Genomic DNA, 20,160 nt, shown 5'->3' on the forward strand with positions numbered 1-20,160 from the left:
TTGTTTCTGGATAAGCCAGTCCCAGGAGTTCATATAAGTTAGGCCAATCCCTATCACCTTACAGAACAGGATATATTGGTAATGATACTAGTTTGAGCCACAGTAACTGTCTCTGTCCCATTGTGCATATCACAAAACCCAAATCAAAGAACATTATTACCTACAAGCTTGAAAAATGCACATAAATTGGAAGGATCCACATAAATAAGGCAGATGACCTGTGAAAGAGGGATTAAACAAGAGAGTCTGATAAAAGACACTGCTGTAGATGTAGAGACATTTAATTTTCTCTTCTCTAATTTGACTTCTATGTTATTGGGAGTAAGTACACCATTATCAGGCTCCCCTGGTTGCTCAGCTGGTAAAGAATCTGCCTGCAGTGCAGGACACTCTAATTGGATTCCTGGGTCAGGAAGATCCACTGGAGTAGGGATAGGCTACCCACTCCAGTATTATTCCTCTTCACTGGTAGCTCAGGCAGTAAAGAATCTGCCTGCAGTGTGGGAGACCTGGGTTCAATCCCTGGGTTAGGAATATCCCCTGGAGGTGGTCACGGCAACCCACTCCAGTGTTCTTGCCTGAAGAATCACCATGAACAGAGGAGCCTGGCAGGCTACAGTTCATGGGGTTGCAAAGAGTCGGACATGACTGAGTGACTAAGCACACACAGCCATATCATTATCATCTGCTTTAATTACAGGAAAATATATACTTATCCTGATCCTCTGTATTCTTCTATTTAGGTTACTTTTATTCTTTTGATCTTAAATATAATATAATATTAAAAAGTAAGAACTGGAATACTCAACGTAGCTGAGGAATTTTTATATTACCTTAGAATGGTCTTCTAATAAGCAAGATAAATAAATATGAAGTAGGTTACAAATTTCAAAAAGTTAGTTTACCTACTTGAAGCATCATACTCTTAACTGGAAGATTGGTGCTATGTTTTTTCTTATAAATTTGGATTTAGTTCAGTCCCAACTTCACTCCTAGACAATCTAGGGTAACTATTTAGAAAGTAGCAATTGTGTTTGTCTCCCTTTCTTGAACATCACATGCTTCAATACAGTATACAGAATGGTGAAGCTTCTCTACTAAAGAAAAGTAGGAAAAAAAGAAGAAAAAACAAGAAATGATAGGATTAGTTATTTACTAGTCCTTCTCATAAGAGAGAGGCATATACTGTATTTGTTCCATTACAAAGATTCATCTATTTTTTCTAAAGCAAGGAGTTGATACTTTATTTCATGAAGACTACCTATAAAAGATGCTTGTCAAAATTGTTTCCTTGGCCAGATAATTTTGGAAAATGCAGAACACTATTATGCCTTCTTGGGGAATCACAAAGATCATAAAAATATATAAGGGTTTGAGACATTCTTCAGTAAAGAAACCTGTTAGCCTATATTTTCCCTTACACAAGCTCTAACATGTATCTGACAAAACCAGTATTCCAAGAAATAAAATTGGAAATTTGCTGGCATATAGTATTACAGCTCTGAAATAAATATTATGTTACTCATGATTTTTCTTTGCTTTCCTTTTCAGCGGACTGTGGAGGGCCTCATGACCTGTGGGAGCCAAATACAACATTCACGTCTATAAACTTCCCAAACAGCTACCCTAATCAGGCTTTCTGTGAGTCATTTCTTTTCCAGATCATGGAAAACAAATGTATATATCAAAGTTAGATTCTCCCCTTGACACAGCAAACTAGATTATAAATTTGCTATATCTGGATACAACTACTACATCTATGAGCTCACTTAATATAATGAGAAGAATAACAATGATTAATGACTAACTTTTTTAGCATTTATTTTATGCCAGTCACAGCATCAGTGCTTAATATAACTTATTTTAGTCAGTTCTTACAATAATTCTTTAAAACAGGTGATATTATGATAATTCTTCTATTTAAAAGTTTAAAAAAATAAGTAAAAGAGGTAGTAGCCTTATTCCAGATACCAGTCTCCTTGATTATGCATATATTGTTTATCTTGTGTATAACAAGTTTGAGTTCCATAGTATAAGATCAGTGGAAAGTACATAAAGCAAAGAGCCAATTGTGACACCCACATCTTTTTTTTTTCCCCAATGTTAAATACTATTTATTTATACATATTTTAACAAGTGTAAACTATGAACAAAATTATTCTATTTACTCAGATATTACCATTTCTGTTATTTTTCCTTATTTCTTGGCATTACAGGGTGCCCTCTGCTATCATTTTTTTTTCCCCTGTGAACTTTCTTTAACATTTCTTTTAATTCAGGTCTACTGGCAATTAATTCTCTTAATTTTCTTTCTTCTGAAAATGGTTTTAATTTTCATTGTTGAAGGATACATTTGCTGATTAAACGATTCTGGGTTGATAGTTTTCTGTTTTGTTTTCAAAGCACTTTATAAATAGTGTTTCACTATTTCTGACCTCCACAATTTCTTTTTTTTTAATTTATTTTTTTTTTATTTTGTATTGGAATATAGCCAATATGCAATGTTGTGATAGTTTCAGGTGGACAGCAAAGAGACTTATCCATATATATATATATATATCTTTTATAACTACAGATTAAAGAGAATAAAGCAGGCAGTGATTAGAATCCCAATATAAAGTGAAAGTATTAGTCTCTCTGTCATGTCTGACTCTTTGCAACCCCATGGACTATATAGCCCCACCAGACTCCTCTGCCCATGGAATTCTCCAGGCAAGAATACTGGAGTGGGTTGCCATTCCCTTCTCCAGGGGATATTCCCCACCCAGGGATCAAGCCTAGGTCTCCTGCACTTAAGGCAGATTCTTTAACACCTGAGCCACCAGGGAAGCAGTCCCAATATGTCCCAACATAAAGGATGATCTAGTATGAAGGATACTAAAAAATTCTAAGTCTAGAAAGAAGAGACTTGTATGATAAAACCAGATAAACTTATATCTAGATCATTAGTCCTAAATAGAGATGCTCATTAGAACTACACAGAGATTGTTTGTGTTAAAGATGAAAATTCCATGGCCCATCCCTCCAAAGATTCCACACTAGTATTTTGAGAAACAGACATGTTCTTCCCCTGCCTTCCATGGCTTCTGATAGCACCACCAACTTAAATGGAAAATTCTACCAGTGAAAAAAATACCCCAATGACAGTGAAAAATGTGTTATTTGAAAATGTCAGTGTCTCTTCCTTCAAATGATCCAGAGATCATATCATTCTGAAAGGATAATAGAGTCACTATTATAGGGAGATATCTGATTAAAAAAAATAAACAGCCATTAATCTAATTTGACTTGTATGGGGAACCAGAGATTATCATCTCTACTTAGCATAGAAACTATCTTTGAAACATTTGTACAAAGTAATAATGTAAAAATATGATTTGTACATTATCAATTGTACAAAGTAACGATGTAAAAGAATCCAAAAATAAGTGGAACATTGAAAGAACAATTTGGAGACATTTATTAAATTTATTAACTTATTCATGAAATCTTTTTTGAGTGCTTTATTTGTTAGGTACTGAAGTAAGTAAAGAAGAAACAAACAATTCAGTCTAGATAAGGATTCAGATAACTTGTCAGACATAACACAATGCCTAAGGCCCTGTTTATAATAAGGGCAAAGACAGGAGGCTGTGCAGGAACATAAGAAGTATTTAACATACAAAAGTTCAAAAGTAGAAGACCTTGATTTTTTCTTGAATCTTCAAGCAAAATTAAGTAATGATAACAAATGAAAATGAAATGTGAAGTTATCTCACACCATGTTAAGCAGTTTGAATTTTATTCTGAGAGCACTGAGGAGACTTTCACTGGCTTACAGGAAAATAGTGGTAAAATCAAGTTTGCATGTTAGATGGATCCATCCTTTTGTATTGCAGTCCATGGGGTTGCATAGAGTTGGACACTACATGGTGACCGAGCAACAACAAATTCTATTGCAGGATCAGAGATTGGTTGTAAGGGAGCAATTAGCCTCACTCATTAGGAGATGAAAAATAACAGTGACTTGAATTCGGATAGTGGCATTGGAGACTGAGAAGGCAATGGGATCCCAGGGATGTAGGAGCTAGTATTGGCACCCTTGGTAATTGATTGTATATGGGAGGAGAGAGGTCAAGGAAGACGAGGAAGCTTCTGGTGTAGAAAACTGTGAGTGGCTGATTAGTGGTACTATTCACTGAAATAGGAAGAATGCAAAGAGGAATGAGTTGGCAAAAGAGATTGCTGTGTTCCCTTTATTACTTGTTGAGTTGGAGATACTTACATTTATACACAGTAAATATTGGATAACTGGATCTACTTCTCAAGAAAATGTAGAAGATAACTTAGAGGTCCATTACTATGTCAGTGAAGTGACTTCCTTAAGAGTGAATGAGAAATTCATGTAGAATGAAGAAATGTTCGGGAGCAAAATCTAAAGAATAAATCATTTAAGGAATCAATAAAAAACAAGGTGGTGGTGGTTTAGTCACTAGTTCAGTTCAGTTCAGTCGCTCAGTCATGTCCAACTCTTTGAGACCCCATGAACTGCAGCACATCAGGCCTCCCTGTCCATCACCAACTCCCAGAGTCCACCTAAACACATGTCCATTGAGTCGGTGATGCCATCCAACCATCTTATCCTCTGTCGTCCCCTTCTGCTCCTGCCCTCAATCTTTCCCAGCATCAGGGACTTTTCAAATGAGTCGCCTGTCCACATCAGGAGGCCAAAGTATTGGAGTTTCAGCTTCAACATCAGTCCTTCCAATGAACACCCAGGACTGCCCTCCTTTAGGATGGATTGGTTGGATCTCCTTGCAGTCCAAGGGACTCTCAAGAGTCTTCTCCAACACCACAGTTCAAAAGCATCAATTCTTCAGCGCTCAGCTTTCTTCATAGTCCAACTCTCACGTCCATACATGACTACTGGAAAAACCATAGCCTTGACTAGATGGACCTTTGTTGACAAAGTAATGTCTCTGTTTTTTAATATGCTATCTAGGTTGGTCATAACTTTCCTTCCAATGAGTAAGCATCTTTTAATTTCATGGCTGCAATCACCATCTGCAGTGATTTCAGAGCCCCAAAAAAATAAAGTCAGCCACTGTTTCCACTGTTTCCCCATCTATTTGCATGAAGTGATGGGACCAGATGCCATGATCTTAGTTTTCTGAATATTGAGCTTTAAACTAACTTTTTCACTCTCCTTTTTCACTTTTATCAAGAGGCTCTTTAGTTCTTCTTCACTTTCTGCCATAAGGGTGGTGTCATCTGCATATCTGAGGTTATTGATATTTCTCCCAGCAACCTTCATTCCAGCTTGTGCTTCTTTCAGCCCAGCGCTTCTCATGATGTACTCTGCATATAAGTTAAATAAGCAGGGTGACAATATACAGCCTTGACATACTCCTTTTCCTATTTGGAGCCAGACTGTTGTTCCATGTCCAGTTCTAACTGTTGCTTCCTGACCTGCATACAGGTTTTCAAGAAGCAAGTCAGGTGGTCTGGTATTCCCATCTCTTTCATAATTTTCCACAGTTTATTGTGATCCACACAGTCAAGGCTTTGGCATAGTCAATAAAGCAGAAATAGATGTTGTTCTGGAACTCTTGCTTTTTTGATAATCCAGCGGATATTGGCAATTTGATCTCTGGTTCCTCTGCCTTTTCTAAAACCAGCTTGAACATCTGGAAGTTCATGGTTCATGTATTGCTGAAGCCTGGCTTCGAGAATTTTAAGCATCACTTTACTAGCATGTGAGATGAGTGCAATTGTGTGGTAGTTTGAGTATTCTTTGGCATTGCCTTTCTTTGGGATTGGAATGAAAACTGACCTTTTCCAGTCCTGTGGCCACTGCTGACTTAGTCACTAAGTCATGTCCAATTCTTTTTGGACCCCATGGACTATAGTTGCCCAGGCTCCTCTGTCCATGGGATTTCCCAGGCAAGAATATTGGAGTGGGTGGCAATTCCATTCTCCAGGGGGTTCTCCCAACTCTGGAATTGAACCCACATCTCCTGCTTTGACAGGCAGTTTCTTTACCGCTGTGCCACCAGGGATTCCTGATACTGCTGCTGCTGCTGCTGCTGCTAAGTCGCTTCAGTCGTGTCCGACTCTGTGCGACCCCATAGACGGCAGCCCACCAGGCTCCCCTGTCCCTGGGATTCTCCAGGCAAGAACACTGGAGTGGGTTGCCATTCCCTGATACTAAAAGGCTATAAATATTTTTTTGTTTTGTTTCAAAAGGAACTGCCATCATATGACATATATAAATAATGGCAACAATTACTTAAAGAAATACTAAAGCTTAGTTGCCCTACAAATTACATTTTAATTACCTCATTTCCTCTACATTTAATCTTGGAAATAAAATAAATAGAAGTAGAATATTCATATCTTTTGACATTCATATATTTTAGGTTGTAGGAGTAAAAGGCTATTTGCACGCTTTGATGAAAGTATTTCATTTATATGAATAAAATAAATTCAATTAGAATAAATGATCTCAAATTTAGTTGAAATTTTACTATAAGTATTCTAGAATAGATGAAATATTTCTTCACACAGACAAATAGTTTGGAATATTAGGTTTTATAAAATGAAGGAAAGATTTTTGAAAGTGATTTGAAAGTCTCAGAAGATTGAAGTTAAGAGAAATCAAAAGAAGTATGTTTAAACTAACTTTATTATTTATTACTTTTAAGGTATTTGGAATTTAAATGCACAAAAGGGAAAAAATATTCAGCTCCACTTTCAAGAATTTGACCTGGAAAATATTGCAGATGTAGTTGAAATCAGAGATGGTGAAGGAGATGATTCCTTGTTCTTAGGTAAGTCTCCAGTTTATTGTGAAAGTTGTATGGCTCAAGACAGACTGATGGAAAGAGAAAATGAAAGTGAAAGTCGTTCAGTCGTGTCCGACTCTTTGCCACCCCATGGACTGCAGCCTGCTAGGCTCCTCTGTTCACGGGATTCTCCAGGCAAGAATGCTGGAGTGGGCAGCTGCTCCCTTCTCCAGGGGGTCTTCCCAACCCAGAGATCGAACCCAGGTCTCCCGTATTGCAGGTGGCTTCTTTACCAGTTGAGCTACCAGGGAAGCCCATGGAGAGAGAATTTCTCAATACATGTAGTTACTTTTTTACAAAGAGCTAAGTGAAAACACAACAGTAGAATAACACATCAAATTGTGGCATTTCCAATATGGGGAGCGTTCACAATGATGATGGAAAAATATTCTTTAGAATTCTTGGAAAATCAAGATTCACAGTTTTGAGTTAGCAGGTCCTAGAGATACTGCTGCTGCTGCTGCTGCTGCTAAGTCACTTCAGTCTTGTCCGACTCTGTGACCCCATAGACGGCAGCCCACCAGGCTCGCCCGTCCCTGGGATTCTCCAGGCAAGAACACTAAGCATTATACTTTAGAGACTAAAAGCCAAGAACATCCATTATGCAGTTTTCTATTCTATGCATTATGTATACATTGTATGTCCAAAGATAACTATTATAATACATTTTATTTCATTTCAAACTGAAGGATCAATTATGTTTATTATGCAAAATTTTTAAATGATATTTACTTTGTGTTTCACTATTACTTTGTGTCTCTAGTACTAGCTGCTTCTATATAAATATCTGAGAATGAATCAAAAATTGATCAAATTGATTCTTCCCAATCATTTATTGATCACTAATTTTTAATAGACATGGAGGAAAAGTGTACTATTCCAGAAGTTATTATACCTACATCATAAATGCCTTTTAATATAATAAAGTTCTATGAAATAGAATGGCTAATATCTTATTAAACAACTACCAGCTTTTAAGAAAGAAGTGTCCCTTGATAAGTCATGCTTTAAACTATGAAAATACATGAAACATCAACTGGAACGCAAAAACAGCACACTTTTCAGAAGTGTTTTATCTAACTGTGCTTTGTGCATGTGCTCAGTCGTGTCTGACTCTCAAAAGCCTCCTGGGAGACGAGAGCCACACACAAAACCAGTAACAATGAAAGTCTCGGTGGACTACGGTGCCTTGTACCAGCAAGAACTGAGGAACTTCAAGTTTGATTTTCAAAACAGTTATAAATGCATTTTGAGTAGTTTTTCCATTTTCACTTTACGTTGTCTTTATAATAAAAATTTCTGTTCTCATGATCAGTTTTTATCATTTCACCTCTTAGTATTTCCATCAATCATTGAAAAGTAAATGAGAATTCCAAAAGGATCTCATAATCATTGTTTTCAAATTTATCAGCAAGAAGCTCTTATGATACAGAATCACTTTCAAGTATTCCAATATATAAAACATTTAACACAATGAATGTATTTTTAAAGTAACTGAAGCCAGTACTTTTTAACAGGGCTACCTTTCTGGCTCAGCTGGTAAATAATCTGCCTGCAATGCAGGAGACCTGGGTTTGATCCCTGGGTTGGGACGATCCCCTGGAGAAGGGAAAGGTTACCAAGAGGATTGTATTGTTTATGAAGGCCAGTAGCCCTAGGGATTAGAGGGGGAAAAATTGAATACCACCATTTAGGTCTACGTTATCCGTCTCTAATATATCTTTCAGATAAGGTTAGTGATTCAATTTATAAAAAAATATCAAATGAATTTAAACAAAAATGTATTAAAAAGGCAATTGATTTATTAAGATAAAAATTCAGACTAAATTTATTGAGACAAAAATTGTAAAAAATTATAATCTCCATTATTTTATAAAGGTCTTTAAAAGCAGGTAAATAATTTTCTGGGGTAGCATGAGCTTTGAATAGTACTGGTGCTAAGTTAGACAATATTATGAGTAATTTCATCATTACAATTCTAGAGCTGCAGAAACCTTAAGTAATACTGGAAAAGATCAACAAAGAAGTTGGCTTTCTTAGAAGCAGTGTCTAGAATATAAGAGAATGTACACGTTCTATGTGTGGGTGCTTCTTGAGCAAGCCACGCTGCGTGTTGCATATGTCTGGGAGACAGAATTCAGGAAAAGGGTACATTTCCTTCTAGAGTCAGATGATTATCTCACTGATTATCCCATTTTCTTTGGGAGCAGCTGTGTACACAGGCCCTGGTCCAGTAAACGATGTGTTCTCAACCACCAACCGAATGACTGTGCTTTTTATCACTGATAATATGCTGGCAAAACAGGGATTTAAAGCAAATTTCACTACTGGCTATGGCTTGGGGATTCCAGGTAAGTAGGTGTGGGATTACATGCTGCCTTATAAGTTTTGGAGGCAAACAATAGAAACAGCCAGAACTTAATTTCAATGTTTGCATTCTAGTACATTCGTTCATTTTTCCTCATCTTAAAGGAGAATTTCTTCCTTCCTTTACACCTGATTAACCACTAGCTGACTTTGCTTAAAGCAGGAATCCACAGGGGTTTTTCAACAGACCTATTCGCTGCTATGTAAAGAGTTGTGCATCTTGTATCTGAAAAGGGCCATTTTAAACTGTAAAGGGGGGCTTCTTGGCACTGTGAGGAAGGAGGATTGTCCATCACATTCCTTTTGCCAAGAACGTTTTCAGAGAACAGCAGGAAAACAAGCAAATGAGCTGTTTGAATGCCAACAACATCCAGTTAAAAAATTAACATCAACTTCTTGGAGACAGACAGTGTGAAAAGGCACGGCCATGAAGGCAGAAGGAATTTGATGCTGATATTTGCTGGAATGCACAACCTTTTTGGTGGCTCAGATGGTAGAGTCTGCCTTCAACGCAGGAGACCCAGGTTCGATCCCTGGGTGGGGAAGATACCCTGGAAAAGGGAATGGCAATCCACTCCAGTATTCTTGTCTGGAGAATCCCATGGACAGAGGAGCCTGGCAGGCTACAGTCCATGGCATCTCCTAGAGTTGGACAGGACTGAGCAGCAAACACTTTCATTTCACACTTTTCACAACCTTCTTACCCTATATTTTTTATTACATCCATAACATAATCAGCAGAAATCAAAATCATGACCTGCCTGCTCATCATGGAGAGATGTAGATATAGTTGTAGACACAGATACAGAAGGAAAGTTATGATCAACCTAGATGGCATATTGAAAAGCAGAGACATTACTTTGCCAACAAAGCTCTGTCTAGTCAAGGCTATGGTTTTTCCTCTGGTCATGTATGGATGTGAGAGTTGGACTGTGAAGAAAGCTGAGCACTGAAGAATTGATGCTTTTGAACTGTGGTGTTGGAGAAGACTCTTGAGAATCCCTTGGACTTCAAGGAGATCCAACCAGCCCATTCTGAAGGAGATCAGCCCTGGGATTTCTTTGGAAGGAATGATGCTAAAGCTGAAACTCCAGTACTTTGGCCACCTCATGCAAAGAGTTGACTCTTTGGAAAAGACTCTGATGCTGGGAGGGACTGGGGGCAGGAGGAGAAGGGGACGACAGAGGATGAGATGGCTGGATGGTATCACAGACTCAATGGATGTGAGTCTGAGTGAACTCCTGGGGTTGGTGATGGACAGGGAGGCCTGGCGTGCTGCAATTCATGGGGTCACAAAGAGTCGGACACGACTGAGCAACTGAACTGACAGATACAGATATTTTCATTCATATATGTGAGATTTAACTCTGCCTTCAGTGGTTTAAAGAGAATTTTTATGGCTTGCTGCTCCTCCTGAACTATGATTTTTTAAAATACCTCTGCCCCACCACTTAGTGGTTCTCTGGGTGGAAATATGTCAGGAAAACAGAATACACATGGCTTCCTACGTCTACATTTCCCTTCCATAGGAAATTGTGATCAGTATGTCTTTAATTAGGATGTCTAGAAAAGAGGTAGGATTGTACTATTGATCATCGTCTGGCCTATTCTCTAATACTAGAGTCATCTGTACAAATATCTGTTCCTCCACTCACAACCTAGACCTCATCCCAGAAAGTTGTGTGCTTTGAACATTACTGCAAATGTGAAAAATGACCTGTAGCTTATCTATCCTCTGGCCCTGAATATAAGTCATAACAATTATTACTGTCCAAACTACTCAGATGGGAGTAAGTGATTGGTATTAGATACACCTACTTAGGATTTATAAGCAACATTGACATGAATCAACCAAACAATCCACTAGTGAAGTAAATAAACAAAACATTAATTAGGGAAGTAAACAAACAAAAACATTAAGGCCTATGAAAGAATATACAGCACCAAAGAAAAGGAATAAAGACTTCAGAGCAACTGAAAATTAGAATTTACCTTAAAAAAGAGTACATGAAAAATGAGAAGCATATAGAAAGTAATATGATTTACAATTATTTTAATTTATAAAGAAAATTATTTATTTTAAATTATATTTATAATTATCTTTCAAAATAGCAAAAAAGAAAATATATTGATATGAAAATATAAATAGATGTCATGCTGCAGCTGCTGCTAAGTCACTTCAGTCATGTCCGACTCTGTGCGACCCCATAGACGGCAGCCCACCAGGCTCCCCCATCCCTGGGATTCTCCAGGCAAGAACACTGGAGTGGGTTGCCATTTCCTTCTCCAATGCATGAGAGTGAAAAGTGAAAGTGAAGTCGCTCAGTTGTGTCCAACTCTTAGCGACCCCATGGACTGCAGCCTACCAGGCTCCTCCGTCCACGGGATTGTCCAGGCAAGAGTACTGGAGTGGGGTGCCATTGCCTTCTCTAAATAGATGTCATGTGTTTGTGTAAATATAATGTGTAAGATATATAGAGAGAGTGATGTAGATAGATAAAATGTATACAAAATCAGAAGCTAACTAATTAAATCACTGCTTTGGAAAGGAGTAATCAAGGTAATTTTGAGACCACCTGTTTTGGATTAAGTCACTTTTCTATCTCTATGACCTATTCTCTTCTTTGAGAAGAGGAATTTCTTGTTGAAACTCTACCACCACCAAATTATTATTTCTGACTCCATCAGAGGTTTTTGGTAATGGTGTGAAGTGAACTGCACAGATTTTTGGTCAATCGTATACCTATTCAAAAACTCTGACACCAAAATACCACATTCTCACAAAAACGCTGCACAAAAAGCATGATCAAGAGTCAAAAATGATAGGTAAAGAGATGGAAATATATGGAAGTCTCTGATGTGCATACAGGAAAAACACCAACACACAAATTGAAAGTAATAGTCATTCCCAAAGGAAGAGCCAATTAAAACTAACACTGAAAGTTATAATAGGAAAAAAACAATATAATGTCTAGATCTGATTAAAGTGTCTGAAAAATCATGAAATATGATTGCTTATTATAAAAATTTATAAGTAGAAATCAGTGTTAGAACATTTCATATTTTAAATTTTAAAGTAAAGTTTTCATTAAATTTTAAAGGAGAATAAGCAGAATCAGTTTTTAAAGATGTTAAAAACCAGTTCAGCTTTATATTTTAGTCATTTCATGATGTATATTTTAAAACAGTGGCATGATATTTCTAAATTTTCAAGGAGAAACTTCTGCAATAAAGAAAATGTGTGACATCAGTATCATTGTATTTTAATGAAATACAATTATGTGCTTGGTTCTCTATTTTAAAATAGAACAAGAAAATACCTAATAGTTACTCTCTTGGAGAGGTGGGCTTCCCAACTTTTTTCCAGAGATGTCACAGAAGGAACTTTTGAGGAGTATTGTAAATGGAACCCCACTCCAGTACTCTTGCCTGGAGAATCCCATGGAGGGAGGAGCCTGGTAGGCTACAGTCCGTGGGGTTGCAAAGAGTCGGACATGACTGAGCAACTTCACCTTCACTTTATATGTTTTTAAATTTATTCTAATTATATTTATTTGTTATTACAATAAAATTCATTTTTCAATGTTTATTTCCAGTGAGTATAAAACACAAATTAAAAACTTGTGGCATATTATATTAACCGCAAATTGAGTTATTAGCTGTTTAATATTGTCTCATGTCTATTCACCAAATTAAAATTAATTTCAGTTCTTTCTATTTTCTTTTTTTATTGAAGTATAGTTGATTTACAATATTGTGTTATTTTCACATATATCAGTACAGTGATTCATTTATATGTTATATATATTATATATATATTCCTTTTCAGATTCTTTTCTTTTATAGGTTATTACAAAATATTGAGCACAGTCTCCTATTCTATAGGTCCTTGTTGATTTTCTATTTCATATATAGTAGTGTTCGTGTTAATCCTAACCTCCTAATTTATCCCTCTCTCTACCTCACTTTCCCCTTTGATAGCAGTAAGTTTAATTTCTATGTCTGTGAGTCTCTTTCTGTTTTTTTCTATTTCTTTCTGTAAATAAGTTCATTTGTATTCTTTTTAATTTTTTTAAACTTTTTGTTAGAGTATAGTTGCTTTATAGTATTGGGTCAGTTACATAGAAAATAATAAAGATACTACCAGAAAATAATAGAGCTCATCAATGAATTTGATAAAGTTCCAAGATACACAATTAATACATAGAAATCTTTTGCATTCTTATAAATTAACAACAAAAGATCAGAAAGAGAAATTAAGGAACCAATCCCATTTACCATCTTACCATTGCACCAGAAAGGATAAAATATGTATCATTATTTTAGAGTCCACATATAAGTAATGTCATATGATGCTGGTCTTTCTGTATCTGACTGAAAATTACTATATTTTTAAAGTAATGAAGATGAATTGTAAAACCAATTGAACTAATGAGATTAAGAAAACCTAATAGCTGTAACCAATAAGGGAGTGAATGTATCCAAAAAAGTAATTATTGACCATCTACCATCAGCAAAAATAAAAACATCTTGAAACAAAATTTTAGAGAAATAGTAGGTCTTTAAGCCATATTTTAAATTGTAAAGGAAAAAGGGAGGAAAGAATTATAAAGAGAATAGGTTGGGGAAAGGAAGGCAGCAACACCTCTTTCATCAAAAATATTACAGTTGCTGGCTTTATTCAAGTCTTCTAATAAAGTAAATACATTACGACTTTGAAAAATATTACACGCAATTTCTAGTCAAGATAAAAGCCAAAAGAACATAATCTATGGCTTACAACACAAAATAGATAGATTTATGGCCTAGGTATTGTTTTTATTTGTTTGCCCTTTCAAAAGATTTCAGTTACTATGATAATGTTATTTAGGCAATAAATCATTTAGAGAAAATTTCCTGGATTGAAACTAAAATGGAGTCTTCCATGACCATCACTCTGTGTTGAATATGTTGAGAATGTGGTCTCAAAATTCCTCTTGGCCAGGGAAGACTTATGCTGCTAGGGACTAGAAAATGGAGTGATTGAGTCATTATCATCATAATCTTCTCCCAGAGGGGTTTTTTTACACCAAAAGGCTGAAAAGCAATTACAGACACAGTGAATTGGCAGTGGCAGATAATCACACTGGTAATGGAAGGAGAGATTAGGCACACACATCTTTATATTGGTGTCCTGCTTTGCTGGTCATTTCAGGAAAACAGGAGCAAAGGAATATCATAAATATGCAGCATGAATGTGCTTCATTTATCTTCTAAGATATTTTAGGTACACCTTCCAAAGTACTTAAGTGACATGTAAAACTATTGTACAACATATTTTTTGTTTCTTCTTTCTTTATCTTAGTTTTCACATTTTATTTACATTAAACTAGAGTATAAGAAATAGGATTTATTAAGATCACTCTCCTCTGAATGTCCCCTCATTGCTCTTTTCTGAATCTCAGAGTCTTAATTTGGAACTCAATAGTGCTTATCTGGCAACTGTGGAAGTGGCAGCTGATTACATTTAGGGGTTCAGCGCCCTCCCCAGATTGTGTGGCATGTGCCTTAGAGATCAGTTCAGTTCCATTTAAAACCAGGCATATGTTGACTAAATGAGGCAGGGCTATTGGAGACTTCATAAAAAGGAGATGGGGAAATTCAGTTCTTAGCAATGTTTCTTTTTGTCTCTCTCACTATGGGCATAAAATGATCAGAAATAGGACTCCAGAGGCCCCAGAGAGTTAAACTTTTGGATTAAATTCTTGAAGTCGAATTGTTACATGCTGCGAAGAATCAGAATCCAGTTCATGTATGTAAAGGGAAATTTTGAAACAATTTATTTAAATTTCTCAGAATTTGTCATTTATTTTCAGTTCAGCAGCAATAGATTATCTTTTCCCATTCAGCATTATTTTTAATCCAACAGACTCATCTTATGAAGATAGGGTAATTTTTCTGTGTTCATTTGGTATAACACTAACAGCTTTGGCTAGAGCAGAAAAATGAACTACAATTTTCAGATATTTGCACATGCTTTCATTCATGTTTTTATTCAGTTATTTAAATTTTAATTCAATGGATACATGCTTTTTGAATTAAATATAGCCTGGCTATACCAGTAAAAGAGTAAAATTATTAATAAACTATCAATGATTAAATTATTGGCATTTAAAACTCATTTTTACCTAATGACTTTAAAAATCTATGAAAACAAAGTAATGGGATAATTTAAAAATAACTAGTGGTGACTAATATTCTATAAGTATATTAAGTTATTTGATTATGGATACAAAATTAAGCTGTCAGCTTTTAAAATAAATATAATATATATTAAAATATAGATTTAAAATAGACTTAAATTCAACACACGTATACCTCGTTTTAAGTACTTCTGCTTTCTAAACTCAATACTGGAAAGATTAAAATATAAAGTCAGTTAAAACATTGAGGCTTGCCTATAGAATAAGTAGCTGTCTTTGCCCATTTATTGTCTCACTAATCTGGTTTGGAAATATGTGTTCGTGAAATAAATTGATAATTGCATTTACAAGAACCTTCCTAATAGTATTATATTTGATATATGTAACCTACACTCGGTGGATAAACATTTGTAGAAGCAACTATCCCAATCACGCCTTTCTTAAAGTATTTTTTATTAAAGTAACTTAAATTTGGGTTGAAAAAATATAGGCTTTATCAAAGTTTAAAATAACAGATACAAATACCTCCAATTATTGCTGTGAGATTCCTGGAGGAAAGCATTAGGTATGACTTCTTGCATTATCTGGAGAAGAAAGTAGCACAACCAGCACACAGAAGTATCAATGAAAAGGATGACCTCTAAGGATTGCTACTTTTACTGTTAAGGATAAAATTTATTCTGCATTCAGTGTATTCATATTGGCACAGTAAATACATTCAATTTTTTAAAAAATGATTCTCATGATATACCTAAGACATAAGCAGTATTTATCCCACTATATCAAAGAAACTGAGCTTCAAAAGATTAATTTATTTGTCCAAGGTCAAAAATAAAAGAAAAGAAAATGTTTAAATTGAAGGTCAAATCAGTCACATGACTCCAGAGCTTATGTTTTAACCTGCACCCCAAATTCAAACAATTAAATTTTACCTTCATAATTCATAGATTTGATTTTTATTTTTCAAGTCAATAGCTATCATCAGCCAATCAACTGTCTACTTTTTAAATGTATTTTTTGAAATCATACTTTTAATGATTTCTTCATATTGTGTTTATGATTAATGTGCATGCTGATTTTTGAGGCATATCCACTTACCTAATACAAATTAATTCACTTAACATTTAACAAATATCTACTGATTCTTACTTTGTTCCAGTCATTTTGTCAAGTCCAAGGCATATAAAAATGAAGAAACAAGGCATATGGATATTACAGCTAGTAAATTACAGATTCAATTTAATGAATGGACTCAATGAGACCATTTATAGAAAAAGCTTTGCTTTTACCCATCTTTGTTGTTGCTCAGTTACTCAGTCATGTTCAATCCTTTGTGATGCCTTGGAGCAGCACACCAGGCTTTCTTGTCCTTCTCTGTCTCCCAGAGTTTGTTCAAATTCATGTCCATTGAGTCAGTGATACCTTCCAACCATCTCATCCTCTGTCGTCCCCTTCTCCACCTGCCTTCAATCTTTCCAAGCATCGGGGTCTTTTCCAATGTCTTAGCTCTTCGCATCAAGTGTCCAAAGTATTGGAGGAGCTTCAATCCTGAGCTTCAGGATCAGTCCTTCCGATGAATATTCAGGGTTGATTTCTTTTAGGATTGACTGGTTTGATCTCCTTGCTGTGTCCAAGAGACTCTCAAGAGTCTTCTCTAGTACCTCAGTTTGAAAGCATCAGTTCTTCTGCACTCAGGCTTCTTTATGGTCCAGCCTTTCATCTGTACATGACTACTGGAGAAACCATAGTTTTGACTATACAGACATTTGTCGACAAAATAATGTCTCTGCTTTTTAATACACTGTCTAGGTTTGTCATAGCTTTTCTTCCAAGGAGCAAACATCTTTTAATTTCATGGCTGCAGTCACTATTTGGAGCCCAAGAAAAGCCTTTTAATACCCAACTGCTATTTCCTTTCTCAAAAAAATCCAGATTCCACATGGCCCCAGTGGAGATTCTAATATCAGGATGTAGCTACTCCTCCCAAGCCACAATCAGAAAACAACTCTAGGGTAGCAAACCCCTCTTTTCCAGTGAGATGAGGGTTCCCCAAGAGCAAGACTCCATAAGAATAAACAAACATTTCCAGGAAGCATAGTTCTCACTCCCTTTCAACAATGACTACATCAAGTAGACATCTTTTGCACAACTCAAATTCTGGAAGCAAGTACCATATATGTATTCCGATCCTCTTCATTGTCCTTCTGTGTTTTCATGTCCAAGCACATTCCCAATAATTCCAGCCCTGCTTTCCCTGTTTCCTTTCAAATGACTGCTATTGCAGTTTCCATTTCTTTCGATGACTTTTTCCCACCTGACCATGCTTTAATTAAACTATTTCCAGCTTGGTACAACTTTGATTCCACCGAAAGACAGCTTCCACATTTCTATGTAAGAAAGGGTTAGAGGTATCATTTAGCTGGTAAAACCAGGAGATCTCTCTATACTTGTGAACATTCCAGTGGTTGTTACTTGTACATTCACATTCATTGGGTTGGAAGAATTTATAAGATTCACAGAGACTGTGTGGGATGGTATGTCCAAAATCTCTCACACATCGCTTGGAACTGCCCTGACCTCTGCTGCAGAGACAATTAAGGTTTTGTTCATATTCTAACTAAACCATGTCTCCAGCTTTGACAGGACTATTGCAAAAGCATTTGGAGGAATTGTTTTCTCATATTCAATATCAAAGTCAGGTTAACCAAGGACTGTGGCAAAGAATGGATGTTTAAAGGGACAAAAATGGGATGGGTACTCCAGAATGGTCTATTTGTCATTTCACTATCCTATACAATACATATTTTTTCCCTGCATAGAACCCTGCAAGGAAGACAATTTTCAGTGCAAGGATGGGGAGTGTATTCCGCTGGTGAATCTCTGTGACGGTTTTCCACACTGTAAGGATGGCTCAGATGAAGCACACTGTGGTACGTTTTATTTTTAGGAAAAACTTTGATCATCTTAATTTCTACATTTGGATTCTACAAATGCAAAAGGAAGATTATGACTATATCTATTAGGACATATCTTGGTACTTATGGGTTATGATTTCCTGGTGATTTTAGTGCCTCTGCCACAATTCTGGTTATAAGAAATGCTAACGCACAAACTTATTTCTGTTTAAAGTTGACTACATTTAATACCTTTAAGTCTGTGTGCGTTAAGTTGCTTCAGTCGTGTATGACTCTGTGCGACCCTATGGACTGCAGCCTGCCAAGCTCCTGTGTCCATGTGATTTCCGAGACGAGAATACTGGAGTGGGTTGCCATTTGCTTCTCCAGGTGATCTTCCTGAGCCAGGGATCGAACTTGCACCTCTTAGGTCTCCTGCATTGGCAGGCAGACTCTTTACCACTATGGCCACCTGGGAAGCCCAGCTTTAGGTCTAGGACAAAGCATTTTCAAGTAAAGAGCATAAAATACCTCAGAAAGACAACAGCCCATGCCAGCCAGTCTAGCCACCACTCTTACTCTTATACTTTGTACCTTGCCTACACACAGAGGCCCCTCATGCTCATTTATAATGGACTTTCTTAGACTTTTCCTTGCATTCTTGATTCTTCAGTATCTAATTCTCCTCCTGCCTTGAGTCTCCTGTCCAGCCCTCCTCCAGCTCTCTGTTACGTTAGGAATAATGACTACTTTTACTCTGTCCTACTTTATAATTTCAAAAAAAAAAAATAGTAAAAGCTATTTATGATGTGCATGTGCTGTAACGGAGTGCTGTAAAATGATCTTAACATCATTGGAATTAACTCTGTTTCACTGAAAACTGAGGCTTAGAGGAGTTAAGTAGTCGCAAAAGATTACACATCTAGTAAGGCTTAGGGCTATGTTTTCAACCGAAGTCTGTCTAATTCTACAGGCAATGCCTTTATTCTTTTTATCATCAGAAAAAATGGTGAACAGTAGCAAACACTTTCAGAATTATTGTATGGCATTTGCGGGAAAAACTACGATGGATGATATTTTATCTGTTTGATAAACTAACTCTCTTAGCCCAGTCTCCCACCTAACCACTAATGGCCTTAACACTCTGTCCAAAATGGTTGTCAGTTGAAGGGGGAATGACAGAAACCAAACAGCAGAAAAATAAGGTCAAAGAAAATACCTTCCGGAGAGAGAAGTAAGAAAAAAAAATGTTTAAAGTTGTTCTTGAATTTGTTTTCCTTCTTTTGGTAACTATGCTTATAAGATAAGCTCTTCAAAATAGCTTTATTTTCTGTTTATGTGCTGTACTGATATGCAAGGAACTTACGTATCTCTGCCAGTTCCATCTTTATAAACACATGAAAAAGCAAAATTCATACTACCAAACTTATCGTTTTCAACTTAAGACTTCCAGCATGTTCTTAAGAAAAATCATACACTATCAATCTCTAAATGTTAAGAACATTACATATTTGGCTTAAGAGTCCAACATGTGCTTACTGGCTTGGGTCACAGTGACCCTGTGTATGATCTCATCTTTTTAGTGCGTCTCTTCAATGGCACGACAGACAGCAGTGGTTTGGTGCAGTTCAGGATCCAAAGCATATGGCATGTAGCCTGTGCCGAGAACTGGACAACCCAGATCTCAGATGATGTGTGTCAGCTGCTGGGACTAGGGTAAGTAATTCCACTCAGCTCTCAAATTATTCTCAAGCTTTTTTATGGGTTTCAAATTGGGTTTATTAAGAAATTTAAAATTTGTGGAAGTCATGAATTTAGAAAATACATATGCTCAAAAGGAAGAAAACATAAATCTTGTTTAACCCCATTCTCAAAAAGACAACCACAGTTAAT

At 36.3% G+C, this 20,160-nt stretch overlaps 1 protein-coding gene across 1 annotated transcript in view; it reads left to right on the top strand.

The window, feature by feature from the left end:
- The window catches only part of TMPRSS15 (transmembrane serine protease 15), a 142,999-nt gene that overhangs the window by 73,628 nt on the left and 49,211 nt on the right, over positions 1–20,160 (top strand). Inside the window, 5 exon segments of the mRNA NM_174439.2 lie at positions 1,552–1,641; positions 6,684–6,809; positions 9,035–9,175; positions 18,193–18,303; positions 19,851–19,983. Of these exon segments, the coding sequence (NP_776864.1) occupies positions 1,552–1,641; positions 6,684–6,809; positions 9,035–9,175; positions 18,193–18,303; positions 19,851–19,983 (601 nt within the window).

Source organism: Bos taurus, chromosome 1 (genome assembly GCF_002263795.3).
Source record: "Bos taurus isolate L1 Dominette 01449 registration number 42190680 breed Hereford chromosome 1, ARS-UCD2.0, whole genome shotgun sequence".
NCBI classification, from domain to species: Eukaryota; Metazoa; Chordata; class Mammalia; order Artiodactyla; family Bovidae; genus Bos; species Bos taurus.